At 54.4% G+C, this 21,631-nt stretch overlaps 6 protein-coding genes across 6 annotated transcripts; 2 read left to right on the top strand and 4 right to left on the bottom strand.

Annotated features, from left to right (window-relative positions):
• Positions 1-707: 707 nt before the first annotated feature.
• On the top strand, positions 708-2,515 carry ZRT2-3 (Zinc-regulated transporter 2; the record flags this gene model as incomplete). The annotated part of the gene is made up of 3 exons (XM_032021281.1): positions 708-957; positions 1,062-1,262; positions 1,356-2,515. 3 exons carry the CDS (start codon positions 708-710, stop codon positions 2,513-2,515), a joined length of 1,611 nt encoding a protein of 536 aa, XP_031881909.1.
• Positions 2,516-3,102: 587 nt separating this feature from the next.
• WRKY19 (putative WRKY transcription factor 19) lies at positions 3,103-4,846 on the bottom strand (the record flags this gene model as incomplete). The annotated part of the gene is made up of 6 exons (XM_032021280.1): positions 3,103-3,758; positions 3,808-3,954; positions 4,016-4,288; positions 4,392-4,472; positions 4,533-4,610; positions 4,681-4,846. 6 exons carry the CDS (start codon positions 4,844-4,846, stop codon positions 3,103-3,105), a joined length of 1,401 nt encoding a protein of 466 aa, XP_031881910.1.
• A 1,935-nt stretch (positions 4,847-6,781) lies between these two features.
• On the bottom strand, positions 6,782-8,241 carry CGGC5_v010228 (uncharacterized protein; the record flags this gene model as incomplete). The annotated part of the gene is made up of 3 exons (XM_032021279.1): positions 6,782-7,951; positions 8,019-8,091; positions 8,147-8,241. The coding sequence occupies 3 exons, from the start codon at positions 8,239-8,241 to the stop codon at positions 6,782-6,784; spliced, it is 1,338 nt and encodes a 445-aa protein (XP_031881911.1).
• Positions 8,242-11,305: 3,064 nt separating this feature from the next.
• On the bottom strand, positions 11,306-12,313 carry nlhH-3 (Carboxylesterase NlhH; the record flags this gene model as incomplete). Its single annotated transcript, XM_032021278.1, has 1 exon — positions 11,306-12,313. The coding sequence occupies one exon, from the start codon at positions 12,311-12,313 to the stop codon at positions 11,306-11,308; it is 1,008 nt and encodes a 335-aa protein (XP_031881903.1).
• Positions 12,314-17,143: 4,830 nt separating this feature from the next.
• Positions 17,144-19,246, top strand: CGGC5_v010226 (uncharacterized protein; the record flags this gene model as incomplete). Its single annotated transcript, XM_032021277.1, has 4 exons — positions 17,144-17,158; positions 17,398-17,656; positions 17,745-18,009; positions 18,061-19,246. The coding sequence occupies 4 exons, from the start codon at positions 17,144-17,146 to the stop codon at positions 19,244-19,246; spliced, it is 1,725 nt and encodes a 574-aa protein (XP_031881876.1).
• A 524-nt stretch (positions 19,247-19,770) lies between these two features.
• On the bottom strand, positions 19,771-20,514 carry mp1-3 (Cell wall mannoprotein 1; the record flags this gene model as incomplete). Its single annotated transcript, XM_032021275.1, has 1 exon — positions 19,771-20,514. The coding sequence occupies one exon, from the start codon at positions 20,512-20,514 to the stop codon at positions 19,771-19,773; it is 744 nt and encodes a 247-aa protein (XP_031881820.1).
• Positions 20,515-21,631: the final 1,117 nt, after the last annotated feature.

The following is a 21,631-nucleotide window of genomic DNA, read 5'->3' as shown; positions in this document are numbered from 1 at the left end:
GTACCCGATCATCAAACAGGACACTTGCATCTTGAATGTGTCGGGACTTCTCAATCATTTTGAGTGATGTTCATAGCCGCTCGATTCCGATGAACTGCAATCGCATGAAGAGTTTTGAAGGCGTGGCGATGGACATGAATCAGTGTTTTGACACCCGAGCCATGTACATGAAGCAAGGGCCATCAAACCAGGGCATTGGAGACGGAAAGAAACCTCACGAACCGTGCCTGCAGTCGTGATGAACTGAGCTGATATCGAAGATGCAGGATCCACCCCTGTTCCGAAGAGGTTCTCAGTGGCTGCCAGAGCCAGAGAGGTGCGCGAGGTGCGATAACAGGGAGGGCGGAGGGAGCTGAGGCTGTGTGACTCGCTTCCGCATTTGGCCGAAGCAGCTTCTGGACACCCCCTGCCCCTAAAAATTCTAGATCCCGAAGACGGCCACTGATTTATTTATGTTCCCATATATTAGGTACGCGGGTACCTGACATCATCGTCCGACATCACCCCCTTGAGCCCGTGACTGAAGCATCGAAGTCGTTGAATGCTCTTACGATCAACACGCTGAAGCAGTACTGTCATCACCTACGTACAAACACACAAACACTCGATAACCGTACAACACACGAGTTGAATTGAGCCCGATTGCTAGGAGACAGAGACTTGAAGGAAGCAAAAGGTGTCCCACGGCACACCCGCCCACCGCCACGATGAACTGTCCCTCGCGCACCGACGAATGCACGCTGGAGCATCCCGACTGGAACCAGAACCCGCCCTTCCTCGCGCCGGACCTGACGACCTGCGAGGACCTGAACGGCATCGCCAACGCCCGCGAGCACCGCCGCGGCACCGACGGCACCGGCGACGGATCCGACGGTCGGGGTGATGACATGAATTACCAGACCCTACCGCGTCTGCAGCCCGATCGACGGGCGCCCGTTTCGGGAGGGTGGAACCACGGTGAGTCACCTCCAGTGCCTCTGTCTCTGACTTATTCACAACATCGTGAAGTTGATGTTCATTCTCTACTTTACAACGTGAGCCAAACTGACGTCTATCCAAAGGATTCCACCCCCGAAACAAATGCGTGCATGGTGGTGATGACCATACACGTCTTCTCAAGGGTTCCGACCCATCCCGCTCCAGCATCTGGGGCTGGCTGAGCTGGACCCTTTCCGTCGTGGGCTGCTCAGCCATCATCTCGGCTCTCAAGAGTCCCGAGGCCGTCGCCTCGTTCATTTTTGCAACCAAGGAAACCGCCCAATGTGAGTGTTTTCATCATCCCAACCAGAGGTTCACTGCCTTCAACCTCACCTCGCCATCGCCAGCACCATGAGTGACAACACTAACACACTCAGCTACCTTCAAGCGCTCCGCTCGCGTCACCCGCCGCTCGACCTGCCCAACCGGCGGACTCGGCGACGAAGACAAGTACAACACCCCCCTCCACGTCGGCGCTCTCTTCATCATCCTCGGCGTTTCCTTCCTCGCCTGCGCGTTTCCTCTCATCGCCTCCCGCATCCCGGGCGTCCGCATCCCCCGCCCCTTCTTCTTCGCCGTCCGCCACTTCGGCACCGGCGTCCTTCTCGCCACCGCCTTCGTCCACCTCCTCCCGACCGCCTTCACCCTTCTCGGCAACCCGTGCCTCAGCTCCTTCTGGGTCGAGGACTACCCCGCCATGCCGGGCGCAATCGCCCTGGCCGGCATCTTCCTCGTCACCCTCATCGAGATGGCCTTCTCGCCCGCCCGCCACATGTCCCACACCCCGGACGCCTCCGTCCTCGGCCCGCACCGCCCCGAGTCCGCCGACGAAGACGACCACCGCGACCCGGGCTCCTATCCGCTCGAGATGGCCCCGAGCCGCGGCGCCCGCCGGAACAGCATCGGCCGCACTCTCTCCCGCATCGGCCGCGACGACCAGGCGCACGAGCAAGCCGGTGACAGGCTTGCCAAGCGCGTCGACGAGGAGTCCCGCGCCGTCACCGTCGGTGTCACCCACGGCATCGTCCTCACCCCCGCCCAGCAGCACCAGAAGGACATCCTCCAGTGCATGATGCTCGAGGTCGGCATCCTCTTCCACTCCGTCTTCATCGGCATGACCCTCAGCGTCTCCGTCGGCCACGAGTTTGTCATTCTGCTCATCGCCATCGCCTTCCACCAGACCTTCGAGGGCCTCGCCCTCGGCTCCCGCATCGCCTCCATCTCCTGGCCGGACGGCAGCCTGCAGCCCTGGATGATGGCCCTCGCCTACGGCTGCACCACCCCCATCGGCCAGGCCATCGGCCTCGCCACCCACCGCCTCTACAGCCCGGACTCCGAGTTCGGTCTTATCCTCGTGGGCACAATGAACGCCATCTCCTCGGGCCTGCTCGTGTTTGCTGCTCTTATTGAGCTGCTCGCCGAGGACTTCCTGTCCGACGAGAGCTGGCGCATCCTCCGCGGCCGGAAGCGCGTGTACGCCTGCCTGCTCGTCTTTTTCGGCGCGTTCGGCATGAGTCTCGTCGGGGCGTGGGCTTAGGCGCGTTCAGCTGGCAGACGCATATTTTGCTCACGGCTGGGATGTCGTGGAATCCATGTTGGATTGGATGTCGAAGTCTGGCCTGGTTGGTGAACTGATCCCGCCCACTCGCGTCTGCCGGTGTCGCCTTAGCAAAGCCCGCGGTCTCATCACGTCTGAGAGGATGCGGTGAGGCATCCGTAAGGACCTCGATGGGACCTCGTCAGGGGATGACATGTGTCAACCCCCCGTCGCATCGCGACCGCTTTCGAGCATGTTTTCTTTCTTGTGGATGCTATTGCGTCTGTCTCATTGGTTTCGAGTTTGTTGCTTTTGTTCGTTGCTCGCTCACGGCTTGAAAGGGCTACCGATTTTGAGCAGTCAGTTTGTTTGGTTGGAATTCGTTTGTGGGTCTACACATGACCGTCCACTCATTACACCTGTAGAAGAAATGCCAGATGTCACTCATTAAATAGTCAAATAAAATTCAAACTTCCTGGCAGAATCATGAAACAAATGACCATCCCAAGTCTATCCCAAACATTGCCTCTCATGTCATCCAGATACCGCTCTCACAAATCTCATCACCCACCCATCTCATCACACATCTAACTCACAAAAGTGCAGTTGCTCCCATCAGACACACTCGGACTGCCCACATACCCGCTATCGCAGCTCCTCACCCTCTCCCTGGGTCTCCGCCGCCTCTCGAACCCAGCCGCCTGCCACGCGCCCTCCTGCAGCCGCATCTCCGCCACGTGCCGCTCCCTCTCCGCGCGCAGCCGCTGGCCCAGCGTCTCCTCCATGTGGCTGTAGTACTTCCCCTCCCGCTCCCTCTCCCTGACGCCAACGCCGACAGTCGCGCCGGTGCTCGAAAGCGGCGGCGCCGGGCGGGCCATGATGACCGCGTGCATCACGCAGCAACCACCCTCAGGACCGCGCGGGACGGGACATCCCGGGGAGGCGCAGGCGTGCGCGGCATCGCAGTAGCCGCTGTCGTTCATCCCCGCGGCCTCGAAGCAGGAGCGGGCGATGCACTCATGAGAAGAGCAGAACTGGGCGGCGGGCACGGCGAGGGGATCTGCGGTGCGCGGGGATGGGCAGGAAGGGGACAGGCAGGCGTGAAGCGCGCAGTGCCGGGAGGAGGGCTTGGAGGGGTGGTAGCAGGAGGGCGAGGCGCAGGTGTGCGTGATGCAGTACCGCGCGAGCGAGGGTGAGGAGGGGTTGGAGGTTGGTTGCGGGCAGGAGGTGTGGTGGCATGTGTCTGTGGTCTTGTTAGCTGAGGGAGGAGGATAAGGGAAGGAGAGACGTACGGCTTGCGCAGTAGAGACGCGATTGGTCGTGGGCGTTGTCTTTGGCTTCGTGGCAGGGGGTGTACATGCACTCGTGCTGGGGACAGAAGCGCACGCTGCCGCTGATGATGGCTTTGCAACCTGCTGTGAGACAAGCCTTGGGAAGATCTGGGGTGAGGTTTTGTGAGTATCATGCGTGGGATATTGTGAGAAAGGAGTTGGGACTCACGGTTCCAGCAGAAGTCCTCGAAACGTCCGCCCGCGGTGACGGCCCTGCCCTGCTCGCAGCCGTCCGTCTTGCAGAGCCGGTGCTGCTTGCACCAGTGGCCGCCGTTGATGACGGCGGTGCAGTCGGCGTCGGAGCAGCTGTGGCAGGGGCAGTAGAGGCCGTGATCGGTGCGCGGCGTGTCGCAGCCGGGGATGAGGCAGAGCGGCGTGTGGGAGGCGCACATCTTGGAGGTGGCAGAGCATTTCTGGCGGCAGCCGTTGGAGGTGCAGGTGTCTGGGGCAAGGCGTCAGTCCAGGCTGTCTGATATGAATATAGGGGTCGAGAAGAGAGGGATAAGAGGAAGGGAGGATGAATGGTGATCGTGAAGGAGACGTACGCTTCTCACAGTAGGGCCAGTCGGAGTTGACGTCTGCCAGGAGCCGGTTTTGGGAGCAGCCCTCAGACTGACACCGGCGATCTGATGGGCATGTTTGTTAGTGAAGATGTTCGATGAGGAAGGTATGAAGAGAGAGCCTACGGTCGTTGCAATATTTGGCCATGCTGGATTCCTTCGGGCTCGGACACATCATGTCGTCGAGGCGCTGGCGGCATGCATCTTGGGGAGAGGCTGTCAGCAAACCAAGAACAACACCGGAAGAAGACAGAGCAAAGGGGAGGAGACCCACGATCTTTGCAGTATAGGGACTGCATGGCTTGGTGGCCCTTGGCCTTCTGCTCGCACTTGACTGCTTTGCGGGTGCAGTTTGGATACATGCACCGGAATCGCGGCTCCGGCGGGGAAGCGGCAGGAGGAGGAGGTGGCTGTGGTTTGGCACGGCAATTGAAGAGCATCGTGGAAGCGGGAGGTTTGCTTGGAATCGGTGTTGATTGAACGAGTGAACGGGTGTGGGTTATGGTCGCCTTGCAGATTTGCCGGGGGAATGCAGACAGGAGAGAGGACGGCGACATGAAGATTGTCATGTTCGGCGGGATGATATAATGTTGGGTGACAAAGGGACGACGTCGAGAGACAGTATTGCATCATGGTCTTCTTGATGTAGGCTGGAAGTTGTGATGTTTGACTGGAAGATGATGTGGGCGCGATGCCTGGACTCAACTCCGCCGATGGTGCAGACGTATTTTTCCATGACCATGATTGTTACGATGAAAATGGCATTGATGAAGGACTGAGATTTCGGCATCTTGCATGCGAGACCCTCACCATATCCAGGCAGGTGAGGAGGTCAGGCTTGCTCAGGGGCTGAATATTGTCCGAAGGGGTTGAGTACGGGTTTCTTCCCCCTCAACCACTGTTGAAACTTCTGTTGACTTTCGGGATAACGAATGTTGGTTCAGTTTCAATGCATGTAAATGTCTCATGGACCTCATAATAGTCGTGGTTGTAGCAATCGGTTGGCTAGGTGCCTAGCTGCGTAACATGTCTAGATCCACAACGGCTATCAACCAAGACTTTGGGAGAATCATTGTCAATGGAATTGAGGGGGCTGCATCAAGTTGACCCTAGATCCCTTTGTGGCGCAACATAGGGGATGATTCTGGAAAGATCCTGCCTTTGTTGGAAACCATGGATGTCTATCGCTCATGCAGGTCCCAAAGCTTTGTCTTAATTCTTTGTTTCCAACAGATGGCACGATTCGCATGCTAGACCAATTGTATTTCTTTTCCATTGTGTGTGACAGTTGCGCCTCTTTTGAAATGCGTCTGTCCCGGGCATCAAGACAATTCAGCCTGAGCGGTGGTGGCTGATTGCCTCATGATGGTGGCAAGCGGTGTTTTGTTCACCGAGGGCTTACCGAAACAGACACGGAGAGGTCCACACTCCTAACCACCTACCTAGCCACATATATGTCATGTATATTCACCAGCCACCGTGGCTTCTGACTTCCAGGGTGAAGCATTCGGACGTCCGGTGGTCGAATTGGCGAACACGCGGCGGGTGAAAATTCAGAATGACACGGGTTTGGATGCGAGGGGTAATTTACAGCCAAGACGATGAGAGTGGAAGCGTCAGACTTGAAGAATTATTCGGAATCGATACGAGTAATACCAACCACATCTTGATTTGCCTCTCAGTTTTCAACATCATCTTCACTCGTAGAAGTCATCATCGAGATATTGAGATACTAGAGAAAGAAGAAGTCACGAGACAGGAGAAATATCTTACCGTGCCAATGAATACCTCACATCTTCTGCCCGAAAACTGAAAATGGAAAGCAAGTCTTTGACTTGGTCTTGCAACCTGCAGCGCTCCCCATCGAGACAGATGTGACCTGTCTAACGCGAAGTACCCGAGGAGTGTCGGAGATCGAGCGAAGTTCCTATCTTAGTGTTTGGAGTTGGTTAGATATCCCTGTCGCACTTCCACAGTGGTCGAATCGCGCGAGTACGACATGAATCTGCCGAGAAGAACCAGTCGTGACATGAACCTGTTGGGCACTATCAAACATGATCGACCGCCACAGTTGCAAAGAATACAGTTCTGCTGCATTCGGACGCGCATTCGAACGCCAGGTTCTCGATCTGTCACTTTCTGACAGTGCCGACACGAACTGTCACATTGTCTCCGCCCGCAAGTCATACCCGAAATTGACAACATTGACAGCCCAGCGACGGTCATGGGAACCACAGCGTACGGGAATATTTTGTTTCATTTCTCTGGACATGTTCGCAACGCCATCTAGCAGACCCAGGGTATCCCTAAACATACAAAAGAAAGCGCTCATCCTAAACCAAAAAGCCGTCTCCATAATAACATTGACCCCTCGATCACGACAAAGAGAACTTTGAACTCGCCGCCCCCGCCCACACTCTGCCCGGCCCCCGAGGAGTCTCCCAGACAAAGTCGCCCCTCTCCAGATCCGGGCCCAGCATCACGCCCCCGGCAGTCGACTGCCCCACGTAAGTCTCCTCGATCGTAGCCCCTGAATTCTGCGACGGCGACGCCGACGACGCGCTCTTGCGGTTCTTCTCCGGCGTCAGCGAGCTCATGGGCGTCTCGCTGCCGCTTTCGAGGAAGAGCTCGGTGCTGGGGCTCGCAAGCTTCGCCCGCGCCGGCTTCTGCAGCTCCAGATCCCCGGCGCGTATCCAGGCGCCAAACTCGAGAAACGTGTCCCTTTTCATGACCGCCGCTGTCCCGACAGGCCATCCTGCGGGTCCGACCTGGCTCCTCTCGCCCACCGCTGTGGACGCCTTCACGTTTGTCTCCTTCCCTCTCGGCCCTGAGGCCCCGGCAGGGTGAGGTGTTGGCAGGACGCCGACGGTCTTCAGGTTCTTCAGCCAAGGGAACCATTCTCTCAGGAGCGGCCAGAGAAGAGGTAGGTTGGACACGTAAACCGCGACGCTCGCCTCCCGAATGTACCATAGCATGTACCTGGGGCTGTACGGGTCGCTGAGGTTGTAGACCTTGGTCAAGAACGCTGCGACGATGACGCAGATGCCGAGGCTGAAGATGAAGACGAGCACCACCTTCTGCCTCCATGATACCGTCATCCTGATGATCAGAGGCAGCGGGACCATCAACATCAACATGTCCGATGAGATGTTGAACCATGCTTGTAGAATCGCGTAGGTCTCGAAGGTCGCGCATTGAGGGTTAGAAGGCGGCACGGCCCAGTAGTCGGTGAACGGGTGGCATGCCGAGAACATTGTGATCTGCGTCGCAGTCCAGCCGATGACGACGTACAATGCCAGCCAGCGGACGAAGCGCCTCGTGGAGAGGTTGAGCGTGAGGCGGGTGTAGAGGATGAGAACGCATGCCTTGAGGACGTAGATTAGGTTAAGCATGCATTGTTCCGAGATGAGAACCAGCTTCGAGTTCGCAATTCTTGCTTGGATGTCCTGAGGGGAGAAGGTGGCATAGTCCTCGATGGGGAACAGATTCGAGCCACCGTTTTCGGTGATGATGTTTAGCAATGCTATTAGAGCGGTAAATAGACACTGAATCCGAGCTGATATTAGCAACATCCCCGGCTTGTGTCGTGATATGTCCGTTGGGAAGACTCACTATTGCTACTAATTGTAGATAATCGTCGATCTGGTAATGTTGTACCCCGCCAAGTCGTCTTGCTCTGCTATATCTATAATACTGAAGTCAGTCTCCCATTCAACAGTGAGAAAATGCAGGAAACTTACAATCTCATAACGACCAGCGCCATACCAATGGAGTACAGAATCCAGCTCTCGCGCTGGAGCGTCGTGGCAAACTGCCAATCCGTGTCGACCATCATCGCGGCGGTATTTGTGGAGGCGAATTGACACCAGCTATTCCCAACGATCCACCACTGACAGGAAATATCCAATGGCCGGCGATTTGCAAAGTTGCATGATCCTTCAGCTAGAAAGAACGCATGCAAGATCTGGACAATTACCGAAAGACGATCCGAAACGTTCTTGGCGAGGAGGCGAGTGATGGAAGATATTCACGATGGCAGGTCATCATCAGAGTTAGGAAACGCCCATACAAGTAGGCTGTGGAATTCATCGTTTTCCAGAGACAATGCGAGGTCTTTGAGATCTGGGTTCTAGTCTACGCCCGTCCGTTGGCCTCTACAAAGGAGCTGCGGCTGTTGGAAGGTTCACCGGGCTCGAGGGCCTTTTTTGTCTCAACACCAGCCAGTATTGTCTCGATCAGTCCACAGTCCCAAAGAGGGAAACGCCACTCTCATGTCTGGCTATCAGCGCTTTTCTCCATCAGGTCGTGGTAGCATATCTGACTATGATTCTCTGTCTTCTCTGTGCTCTCTGAAACCCATATTGGGCCGCATCTCGCCTAGGGACCAAGACTGGTGGCAATCAGCCGCCGGATGCAGCATAGTTCAGGTGCGCCACGGAGCAGATGAGTGATCACCAACCCAAATAGAGCCTGGGACTCATTCTTTGTCAGGGAGGAGAAGCTCGCCCACGCAACTGGGTGCTTTTTCCGACAGCTTGGTTGATCTAGACGTTGGCTTCTGTGCATCTTGCCTGCGCGGCACCCCGCCTGCTGCGGGAGATGAGCCCGCCGCCGACAATGACCTCCCCGGCCACATCGCTGACGAGGTAGTATATCCGGATGCGGACGTCTCGAACACTTTCAAAGTCAGAAAACCTTGGCACTAAACGTTTGTGGTGTTCTGACACACTTCGCCGTCAAGCCGGGGGCCGCAGGTCTTGGCCGCAGGCTATTCTGGTCTTATCAGTGAGACGTAGTTCTCCCAATTAGCGGCATCAGTTAGGTCTGTCAAAGTGACGGAACACGATGCTGTTTGTATGGTGAACTGATAAAATACTCAAATGCATCTAAATTAGTTGCTTCTTGGATGCGACTAGGGATGCTTAGACAACGGCACCTAGGCCAACGGAGTGTTTCTCCGGCCCGAGGCTACGAGTGCCTGAATTGAACAAGCCTTCCCGACGGGATGGGTCGACGGCCATAGACAGCTCACAAATGACGAGCCATCGCACCCCAAATCCTTTCAGGTTAAGCTTGTGTCGGCACCTTTGCCGAGACTAATTCACCCAGATAGGCCAGCGTTCGGCGACGGCAGCGATAGCGCCGATCCTCCGCGACAGGTCGGCCACCGCATCCGCCGGATGCCGACGTGCCGGTGGGAAACTGTCCAGACTTTGAGTGAATGATTCGATCAACGTCAGAAGTGCGGGCAACGCTTTAATCAACAATCCTGGAAGTTGGTCGTCTGTATTAGCTCCCCCGCTGCAATGCGCGCACTCGCACTCGGGAGGCACCGGCAACGATAACGAGTTGCCAAGAACATCCAATCTTGCCAACGATTTCGCAATCTGCCATCGCCAAGCGCGGAGGGATGGCATGTAACGATCGAGCAGATTTTGTCTTTGATAGGTTGCAGAGTCCTTGGAGGCAAAAGGTCTCCTCTCAACCGCAGGGACCAATTGGCAGACTTGGTTTCCGACACGGCATTCAATAAGGCCCCGACGGCATTCGTGCTTGGCTGTGGTTGAGATAACTTCTGGGAGAACATGAAAGCATAAGTTAGTGCATTCTCAAAGATCGATCGTGATCGATACAAGAGTTCAATTCAAGCCTTTTGCATCCTGAACATCGTTGAATAAGGACTAGTTAGCAGTTGATCATCATCATCATTGCCATGAATTGATGAGAAATCGTGATGGTTCTGATTGCAACCCCTCTCTTAACAGCATCACCCCCGAATACGAACCTGACATGGAGTTCGGACCCGTTCGTATGATTCTTCGACGACCCTTCTGCCCAAACTCTTGCCCCTGAGACTGACACCAACTCCGATCGCCTCGATCTACCACACGGCGGCCAGGGCCGCCAGGCTAAGGGCGGCAGCCCGTGGCCCCGGCTGGTCAAGGCGCGGAAGACGTCTCGAAGTGTTTTCAGGTTGTTCCCCGTAGTTCCCCTTTCTTGCTGTCGAGTCTCTGATCATCATACTCCTCATTACCCCTCGTCCCGTTTAAACTCCCCGCTTGGACGGACCGCGTAAACCACGATGAACCCCGCCCAACCCGTGAAAAGGTGTGTGGCCACGGCTCAACCTCGATGCAGTTGCCGGCATCTCCCAGACGCAGGAACAGGGAACAACTGATTGGGCTTTCTGCTCGCTCCCTGTGGAGATTCGTTCTGTTTCACTGTCTGGATGTCTGTTTCTGGTTCAACTGGTCGACGTAGTCATCATCCGAAATGATGTAGGGGACACTGACCTCCGTGTTTAGCGCCTCGACACACGAGAAGATGGACACGCGAAGGCACGGGCATGGAGGGCCTCCTGATGGATCTGTTCGCCAGTGAGCCGCGCGCCGGCCGAGACTAAAGCGACTTTGACATGCAAGTTGCGGCTACGATCGCAAATTGGTTTCCGTGACACCTGCGACCACCCGTCTTATTGAGATTGACATGCATGGCTTGGCACGCAGCTAACGCGGGAGGCGTACACGAGATATCTGATCACTTGCAGGTAAAATCTGCTATTGATATCTGAAGTCGGTCAGATCGTTTCAACAGAAATCAGAGAGGTGGCTGTGTAAAAATGTTTCAACTAACAGCTGTTTCCCGTCGAGCTGTCCCCTGCCGATCAGCCCGTCTTTCTCGTCTCACAATTAGGCAAAAGATCATCAAGTGCACTACTCGATGCTGTATCAAAGAACTCAACCGGTGGTCCGGATGGGATATGAAGAAGCCCCTTACAGAAATCTGAAAGCTGCAGGAAATGTCTAATAAGATGAATCTTGGCAACAGCGAGAGGTTGGCCCATGAGTTTTCCACGAGGGCATTGCATCTACCCTAGTCTATCTGAAATGAAGTTGGAATTAAGCACTCCCTTCCAAGGCAAATGTTCTCCTCACCCATCCCATTCTCGTCTCAATAGCAGCCTTGGAGACCCTAGCCCCAACAGGCAGCCCTAGGATTTCGAAGCCATGAAAGCCGCCACTCCACACATGCAGATCAGCTTGAACACCGCATTCCCATAGCCGCGTCGCATACACCACGTCTTCGTCTCTAAATGGCTCCGCCGAACCGACATCAATATATGCCGGCGGCAGCCCAGAGAGGTCCATTGCCCTTCCCGGCGCTACGTACGGGCTTACCCCCTCGGTCGCCCCTCGCTTGTCGCCAAGCACGCACGACCATGCAAAGTCGTTGTCGGTGCTGTCATACACTCCATGGTCCTTTGAAAACTGCCTCTTAGAGACCGTCAGGTTGCGGTCATCGAGCATGGGGTACACCAGTAACTGGGCGCAGAGCCGCGGCCCCCCGGCGTCTCTAGCCCTCAGAGCCGCGCCGGCCGCTAGCCCGCCGCCTGCCGATGCGCCTGCAATCATGAGGCGGGCGGGATCGATGCCGATGTCTGCCGCATGCTCACTGGTCCATTGCAGCGCGGCAAAGCAATCATCTTGCGGAGCTGGTGCCGGGTGTTCTGGTGCGAGACGGTATTCGACGCTGACCACAACTGCGTCCAGTTCCTTGGTGACGTCCACGAAAAATGGCAGTCCGAGAAAAGCGTCGCCGACGACCATGCCGCCGCCATGGATGAAGAAAACACCTGGCCGCTTCCCGTATGGCATTTTCGGATTCTTGGGTTGCATGATTACCAAAGGAATGTCGCATTCCGGTCCGGGGATCCTGCGGTCTTCAATGATGAGATCCTTGTCGTTGCGAATGGACGCTTGCAGGGGTGCCATGTTTTTCGCCCTGAGCTCCCGCCCCGCGACGACTTCATCTTTCGAAAGAGGATACGGCGGTGTCTTTCCGATCACAGTGGCGAGCTGTGAATCAAAAGGAGGTCGCGGGAGCTGATTTTCGGCTGGTTGTGTCATTATGAACAACGTCTCATCAGTCGATATTTGCCGACTGGGAGGGATAATACAGATCGCCAAGAAATTTCTTGGTTTACAATGTGACAATGACTACGGTTCTCGGCGATTTTTGATGTTGATAACTCAGTGTCTCGATCCTCAATAATGGATGGCCGCGACATCCTTTGCTGACAAAATACCAGCCCTGGGCCTGATTGCTTACCGTTTCGCGCCTTCGCTTCGAATCCTTTGTCTTACGATGTTTTGCTAGCATTCTCGGCTTTCCTCTGGCCGGACGCTATCTCCGCCTATGTTCACGCTAATAATGCCTTTATCCCCGCGACGCAAATTTCTTGGTCCATGACCGCTTATGCTTTTGGGAGTCAGAAAGGCGAACGGGATCTATCTCCGTGGGCTCGACTAGTTCCTCTCATCGCGTCTTACCTCTCGAGTCCGTATACCCCGCAAAGCATTGACGCCCTTGCGAACCATTACAAACCTGCCTCTGTCGAATGGTGCCTTCGATGGACTGTCTACTTTGGGATACTCCTGTGCGCTCCGGATGACTAACGTACTGCGTGTTTGGGAAGCAAAGATTCGGAGGGTGAGCAAGAAGTCGTGGTGGAGAGCAATGATCATAACGCAAACAATGCATCCTTTCTTGAGCTATCAATGCTTCCAAGTCGCGGTATGGTTCAATAGCTCAAAATAAAACGCGGTCAGATTTAAAATCAATGATTGACTCTCCTCAGGACGCTTGCTTACAATCGTGATAAGACTGACCAGTACAACAACGACTAGGTGAACATGGCGTACCACTATCATCACATTGCCTGATTTCATTCACAAACGGGCTATGTTTTCTAAATTTGATGATTTGTCTGGTCATGAGGAGGTGTTCATCATTCAGCAGTATGCAAGTCTCGGCAATCGCATTTGTTGACCGTCTGTGTATGCAAACCGCGTCTAAGCCACAGCGAATCATGTCGCCAGAAACCTTCGGACTTCCCAATCCTTCGGACAAAACAGTGGCGCATTATTATTGCACAACAGTGCATCTTGTAAGCCTTTTCTTCAAAGCTGAGGACGTGGGAGGAAATAGCATCTCCGAGGCTTATTTTCCGCAGTCGCGAAAACGTGGCACGCGTGCACGTTGCTAAAAGGATAATGGCGCATGTTGGACGATGACCAAGAATACACAATGCAGCCACCGCAAGTGTCTCAATTTGGCCTGCTTCGATCACCATGTCGTTGGTATGGGCATTAATTTTATGAACCACGAATAACTCCAAGCTCACGGTCGAAATGCTTTACCACTTGCTATTTGGTCCCTTACGCGGCGAGAGCAATGATGTGCGATGACGTACTTGAGGTCAACAGACCTACCTTTTCACTCATACCTAATTATGCGTTGTATCCAGAGTCCAAACGGTGCCGTTGAGGCCCTGTTCCAAGAGCATTATCATGAGCGTCTAGCCCGCGGCTTCCGTACGAATATTGTTGACATCACTCACGGGATCGGTCCGTGAGTCGCCCAGCAAGTATTTTGCTAAATTACCGCCTCCGTATCCTTTCGGCCGACATGGAGTCCTTTAATGTTTACAGACTAGGACAGTCTCCCACACCGAGAGTCCGGCGGTATCGCGTTCTCGCATTTCAATAGAGCAGAAACCGAACGGGAAATTTCAGCGAAAGTTGGGCTGCCGGCCCGAGAAAACCGCTGCTTTGGGCCTTGGACCGTTCTTTTGGGATCAGGGGGCAAGTGACTTGGGCACAACGGCGGCTCATATGGTTCGTTCTGTGAGGTTGACAAGAGGTAAGATTTCCCAAATGTCTGTGGGCGGTTTTGAGGCGATGGCCCGAGACTCAACTCGAAAGCCAACAATTTCTTGTGTGGAAAAACTCAAAAAGATTTTGGCTTTGCTGTCAAGACCGCATTGCCTCGGTTCCGAGCGTAGAAGGTCCAATGGGCCGAGTCCGTCAAGCCAAGAAAGATCTTTGAGACGGACCTCAAGAGGCCGCGACTCAGCCTTAGTAATTAATGAACGAACCATGATTGCGTGACGGCAGTTGCGATGAAACAAGGCAAACTTCAGTGGTAGGCAGGCTTGTTTACTGTCCAATGAGAAAAGCTGGGTTATCTAGGCCTCGGTTGATCAACTTGGGACATCGCCGTTTGAAGTTCCAAGACTTTTTGACATCGGCGATGTTGCAATCCGCGAAAGAAAAGAAAATTGCACATCTAGGTGTAGAGAATGGGCACGTCCATGGAATTACACCGAAAGCCAGCGTGGCAATCTGTCGTCAGTGCAACTGCCACGCAGTCTGCCAACGTCCGCCACCCGAGACCGTGCTTCTTGTCAAAATTATACTTCGATCACCAAAAGGCAAAGAATGGCGGTCTTTCGGGCTTTCAATGGCTATCTTGCAGCATACAGGTATGATCTTCATTTTCTTCTACTAACACCTCTGAACGTGGGTAGACTGGCGAGTGCGAGTGAGAAAGGTTGCAGTGGTTCAAGATAGCGGGCGAAACTTGGCATCACTTGGACACATGAAAGCAGGTTTATTCGGGACCATTTGGGAAGCTGAAGCGGGCCAGACCGAAGGTATGATAAAGAAACGATGTAACCTCAACTATAATCTACCAATCGGCCTAAGTTTTGCAAGCACAAGCTGCAGCCTTATCGGTTCAGGTGGAGTTCTAGCACTGACCTGTGCCGGAGCTAGAACCATTTCGTAAAATAAGATCGCCGTTGTGATGCATGCCGATGGCGCAAATTTGCCATGGATAGGTTCAGATCGCATAGCAGTGCGCCGAAAGCATGGCCGTTGGAGGCGAGATGCCTTCCTTCTGCAGTGCAACCACACACTGCCCTTCTGCCCATCCTGTCAGCATTGCCTTCCACCGGCGGAAGGTCTTTTGGGAGCAGAGGCTGAATTCTAATGCCCGGTCAGCACAACCCATCTTTACGGGGCTTTCTGGTTCGCGGAGGATCACAGAAAGCCTTCGACGAGAAAACGGCCATGCCCTGCCCTCCGAAATTGGGCTTCATCAAGCTTAAATGGCAGCCGTCAGCACTAGAGAGGCAATCCAACATAAAAATAGTATCCCGATTAAGGAAAGTCGCAAGCATATGCTGTGCTCATTCTAGAAAAAGATGCGGGACGTTGTAGATTAAACGATGTGGCCAATGGGAGATATCCCGCGTGCCTTTTATCCCGAGTTGCTACCCTCCACTACCCATTTGAGCCTCTTCTGACATACATCGATCGAGGATGGACTCATGATCTCAAATCCCCACTAGAGAGGCAAGGATCATTCTGTTGTCCGGCACATTGGACGGACAACTGATGTCAGCTCTCCTATGCCATCACGTCAACTACAGGCCCAGATCCAAATTCAGGGAAGTGTGCGACCCCTCGACGGCTCGGCCTGAAGTTTTGATGATTGGATATGTCGGTATTCACAACGTACCGAGCCAACGTCTTGGTAACTCAAAGTGCACCTTCCGCTTCCTGGCAGAAGCAGCATCAGCATCCATCGTGATCACATGCAGAGTGTTTAGCCCGTCTGAACTCAGTTGCATACACACCTTCTCACTCAACACCTGAAAGTCTGCTTGGTGAGAATGGCCAAGTTGACGCCCTAAGCGAAATCCTCAGCATGTGTCACGTTGCAGGCTACGGCGCCATCCCTTGTGGTGCCCTGCACCTTTAGTTGGGCTGAGGGTGGTCGGTAGACTTTCCCTACGGGAATCCTGAATCCCAAGGGACGAACCCCGTATCCGTATCCGTTGGCTGGACGGGAGTTGACCGGCTAGTAACGTGCCCAAACACATCCAGCTTTGCTCACTGCTTACTGCTTTCCTATTTCTGCCTTCGGACGATGCCAACGATTCAGTTGGTGTGTGTTGTCACCTCTCTGCCGTGCCGCAGCTCGCGCAGCACAAGTTCGGCGATAAGCACCCCCCAATCCCTCCGCCCAGCTCTGCTGCTGTGCTACTTGACGTTTCATTGGGCAAAATTGCTGCCAACTACGAATAAGATGATAGCCGTAGAGACCGGGTACGTCGGACGACCATCTCAAGTCCCGGACGCTGTCACGGAGCTGCCTCAGAACGTCAAAACCCATTGACCGTCTGGGGCGTGATAGGTCGCATCCAGTAGGAAGTGGCTGGATTGGGGCCGTGAAGGTGGTGTGGATTTCGCTTTTCCGTCAATTAGTTTTGCAGCTCGAGATCGGACAACAAGGCGCCATAGCGGTGCAAACCTGCAAAGACGACTACTGCTGCGTGGCAGGGATCGTGCATGTATCCGCGCGGGTGGCGGGCAGACCCTGTCGCTGAAACCTCTCCTCTAACTCTATCAACTTACACACAGATCCGAGTGACGCACGCCACGAATGGTCTTGACACGGCAATGTTGTGTTTCCGGGATGACCAGACAGTCAGCCTCCTTGGAGATGGCACTTGCACACCACCTCACAGGGCAATCAAGTCGTCAACGTCCCCGGCCGACTCTTCCGACCAGGTCCTGGCTTGCTCGAATGCCTGGCATTGTTTAACCTTCCATCAACCCACCCTCGTTCCGCCGCCCCTCCCTCCCCAACGTCCACCATCGATCACATCAAATATCATTGAGGTGGTATACGGCGATACGTCTGTTGTTGTCATTCACTCTCTTGTGCAGCGTTCTTTCATCAACTTCTAATACTTCGGATCGCCATCCAGGCCTCACAGTGTCTTCCTTTCTCATCGCGTGCTGGCATGGCTTCAGACTAATTTCAACGCAAACCGAGAACACACTCTTTGAGAGGCACACGACGCCCTCAACCATACCACATCCAACATGTGGCTGCTCAAAGTCGCTACGATAGCGGCGGCGGTTGCAGCAGGGCTGCAAATTGAGCCTCTTCAACTGGCAGAAGTGGAATATGCAAAGAGGCAACTGGGAGATGCCACGTCCTTCATCGCAGAATTGCCAACAGGGCAGGCAGCAGATCCGTCTCCATCAACATCATCTGCTGCACCCACGACTCCCCCTCCGCCTCCACCTCCTCCGCCGCCACCGCCGCCTACCACAACATCAACAACATCGTCTAGCTCGCCGCCCCCTCCACCACCTCCGCCGACGACAACTTCACGGGCGACATCTTCGGCCGTAAGAACAACTTCTTCGGCAGCCCCGCCTCCACCACCTCCACCACCGGCGTCAACATCACCACCGCCTCCCCCGCCTACCGCTCCGACAACTTCAGCTCAGCCGTCAACTGTCCCGGCACCGGTATTTACGCCATCGAACCCTCCACCACAGTCAACCACGCAACCCCGAGCATCAGCACCGCCGACTGCGCTTCCAGCTGTTACTACCAGTGCCGCACTGCAGCCGCAACCGGCCCAGGGAGGGGCTCAGAATGGGCAGCCACCGCAGCAGAGACTCGTTGACCCAGCTGAGGGTGCATTCATCGGAGGTGTTCCGACGACTAACATCGATGTCCCCGTGACATTTTTGTTTTTGCTGTTATTCAGCGCCGGAGCGTACACGCACATCAGGATTTACAGAGCCAACGCGAAGCGGGGTCACAAATTCCTGCTCTCAGATCTCATGTTCGACTTTTGCATGGTCCGAAACGTCACTTGCATCATGAGAATCATCTGGGCTTTCGAGAAGGCTCGTGTAGTGATTCTCATTGCTTTGATTGTGCAATTCGGAGGGTGAGTTTTCCGCCGCATTTGAGATGATTGATTGAAACTTACACATACTAGTGCTGTGGTTGTCATGGTGGTCAACATATTCTTTGCCCAAAGAATCATCCGGTCAATTCACCCCAACTTTGGGTGGCATCCTTTCTTCAGAGTTGCGACTCTCTTCTTCATTTTCTCGGTTCCGGCTGTCATCTTCAACAACAGTACGGCACTGGGAGTCTCGTTCTATCACATTGAAGACCAGGACCGCGTCGACACTGCTCTCAACGTGCTCAAAGCTGGAGTATCTTGGATCATGTTGCTTGCAATCCTTCCTGTCGTTGCGGTTCTCTTTGCCGCCGTGATTCCAGGACCTAAGCCCGAGAGGTTTGGTGTTGGGGACACTCATCAGAAGATTGCAGTTTTGCTAATCGGCGCCATCCTTCTCATTGCGGGTCACGCTGTCCGTCTGACGTCTATTCTGAACCCCGAGCCGCCCGATTCGACGGATAAACTTTTGAGTAAAGAGGTCTTCTACACCACGGGATTCATGTTGGAAATCCTCGTCGTGGTCTTCTACGCTGTCATCCGAATCGACTTACTCTTCCATGTTCCCAATGGTTCAAGCCAGCCAGGTGACTACTCGAGGAAGCCCAAGCCAGGAGAAGACGACTACGAAGCTGCCCTTCTCACCAAGGAGGAGATCGAGGACGAACTCGCAGCAATGGGTCATCCATATGAGATTGTGGACTCATCGGGTCTGGGTAGAGATGGATCTGGACGAACCATCGTCGCATTCAGTACCCGCCGCATGAACGGCGAGAAGCCTGTTGTCTTGCCTCCTCGACCACAAGCATACAGTCGTGTGCAGTCGATCAGGGGCTCTGTCCGGTCTGTTCGTGGCTCGCTTAGGTCAGCCCGCGGCGGTATCTCGCGAATGATGTCCGGTCGCATGACTCCGGCTCCGTACCTGAATCAGGTTGATGTCGCACAACCGGCATTCAACGAAAATCCGTTCGGTAACGATCATCGGAGCCAGTATGGTGTGGCGCAACCGCTTTTTATCCAGTCCAGGTTTAGCAGATATACGGATCCTGACGATGAGAGATCCGCCTTGCGTCCTGAAAGTCAGGCAACATCTGGCGAAATCCCCTTGACGTTTGACCGGGATGGTCTCGGATTCGAAGAAGGACGGTCGAGAGTAGCGCGGCGGTCTTCGATACAAAAGTTTACAGCGATGGAAAGGGAAGGCGGTCCTTTGAAATAGACTGTTAATAAGCGACATGATTTAAGGTAGTGTTTTTACAAAGCCGGGCTGCTCGTAAGGGTATCCGCATTCATATTGATATTTTTTGTACATAATTGTTGGCCATGCTGTGAATAGTAATTCAAGATTCACGACAGTTTCGCGCTGCAAGGAGACTTTTGTAACTCAATTTGCTTAGCATGTGAGGACAACTCCAGCTTCAAAATTGTTCGTTCGTCACATGTGTCGTTAGCGTTCCAGGCTCTATGGTTTGCGCTTAGGGGTCTGCTTTTTCTCGCAGACCAGGGCAAACTCCTTGATGCTACTTCACGGCAGGATGACGACAGACATGTCACTGGATCACGATAGCGATGCAGTCGTGGTAATATTATTGCCCCTCTCAAATCAAGATGTGTTAAGACTGAGAGAGAATCTCCAATTTGTGTATAGCCGTTGAACACCATTCCAGTACGGACCCGGCCGTAGTGTACCCTCGCGCCCATGCTCGTATGCCAACATATCATACATGAAAATTATCTCCGACTTTAGTGTTTCTTGAACGGAAACATGCTCATGAGCCCTGCCAAAAGACCTCCACCCCCACCAGCGCCCGCGTCCTGGGCAGCGGCAGCATCAGCTTCGGCCTGTGGGGGAGCAGCGACTGCTTGACAAACGGTAGAGCCGGCAGCTGCGGCGCCAGCCGGGGGTGGTGCGCCGGGTGCTCCCGGGAGAGCCGGGACAGATGTGCCGCCAAAGACTGCGATGCCTTGATCCAGGACGGTGCTGAGGGCGCCGGCACTCTTTTGCGCGTCGGCGTTCAGCTCCTGGGGGACTTTGCTGACGAGAGCCTGGGCGAGGGCGACGCTTGCAGACTTTTGATCTTGGAGCGCAACGGCAACCAGTGGCGTTGCGCCGAGCGAGTCGACTAGTGATTTCTTTGCCACAACATCGTTGATGGTGACCTTGACGTTATTCGTAAGCGCGTCGGTCGCAGCCTTGAGATTCAGCGCGTCCTTTCTGTTGAGGACCTCAGAGGCTTGAACTTGTGTCGTCGCGTCCTCGATTGAGGTTTTGACGTTGCCGACGGCGCCGAGCAGCTGGATTCCACCGCCCAGTGTCACGGTTTGCGTGTTTTTCACCGAATTATCGAGTCCTTGCAGCGCAGAGTTGATGGTGTTCAGAGCGGCTTGGATCGTGGCAAGATCGCGCTTGTACTTGGTTGTAATGACGGGAGCGCCGAGGACCGTGGCCGCGACAAGGGTGAAGGACAAGAGAGAGCGGAGTAACATCGTGACCTGCCTGCCTGCCTGCCGGTTACTTGAGTATCGTGGCCCTGAAAGGATTGAACTGCTGCCTCCTTCGGATTAAAAGAGAGTGTGGGTGCGGAAATAATAAAGGAGGAGCAACTTCAGACCATCACAGCGTTGCGCAGTAGGCTATGTTGCGGTGGATGTAGGCAGCTGAAGAGGGGAGTGTAACGCCAGCTGAAAAGGACCTTGACTACGAGGGTCCATATAATGCGAATGCGGGGAGCAAGGACAGGATCATGGCACACGGCCAAGGCTATCACAAGGCGAGGGCCAGAGACTTGGCTGCCGCAGGTCCCGATGTCACTAGTGAATCTAGCCTGATCTTTGGGTGGTGCTGGCTTTCATGAGGCAAAGTTGAGACGGCCTTGATTTTGTGTGGGAGTATTGCCCTCTGCCGTGAGACTGCTGCCTCCATGGTCCCGCGAGCCGGGCCACCTACGGCAGGCGACTTGAATCCATAGTACGACGTTCACCTAGTCGGCGAGCTACGCGATTTGGTGGATTTGAACCACCATGCAAATTCCCTAGAAAGGTAACTCTCGTAGAATCCCTGTTTCATGTCCCGAAAGTCCAGACGAATCTGAGTGCATAGTTTGGCATCCAGCATTTTGCCTTTAAGCCCGCCCACCGGGTCGACAGGTGGTCGTAAAGAAGATGATGGTCTCTCCATTGCCAAGTTCCATTGTTTTCAACAGGAAGATCAATGTCATGCAGTTGAAATCACTGTAACATCAATTGGCACAGTGATTACCTGTCCAGAGGTCAACGTAATGAAGGAATAGAAGCCTGCGCATTGCGAGGGAATGTCGTTGAGTCAGTCGTTGGGCATGCAGGCCATCGGATCGGACTCCCCCAAGTCACATCGAATGAATTTCCCGATTCAACGGTGATACAACCTTGACTGCTTCCACGCCGTCTCATCTTTTCTCGTTTTCGTTTCAATTCCCGCACAGGCTTTGTTTCCTTAAACGGGGAATTATTAGGTACGATATTACGAAATCCGAGCCGCGATCATCGCCCCATCTTCCGATGAGTGGAGCGCGTGGACAGCGATCCCTTTGAACAACGCTCGACGCATCCAACCTGTCACTAACCA

Source organism: Colletotrichum fructicola, assembly GCF_000319635.2.
Source record: "Colletotrichum fructicola Nara gc5 chromosome Unknown KSG_Nara_v1_contig05, whole genome shotgun sequence".
NCBI classification, from domain to species: domain Eukaryota; kingdom Fungi; phylum Ascomycota; class Sordariomycetes; order Glomerellales; family Glomerellaceae; genus Colletotrichum; species Colletotrichum fructicola.
The sequence above is the reverse complement of the archived record's forward strand: the minus strand, read 5'-3'. Positions and strand labels throughout refer to the sequence as shown.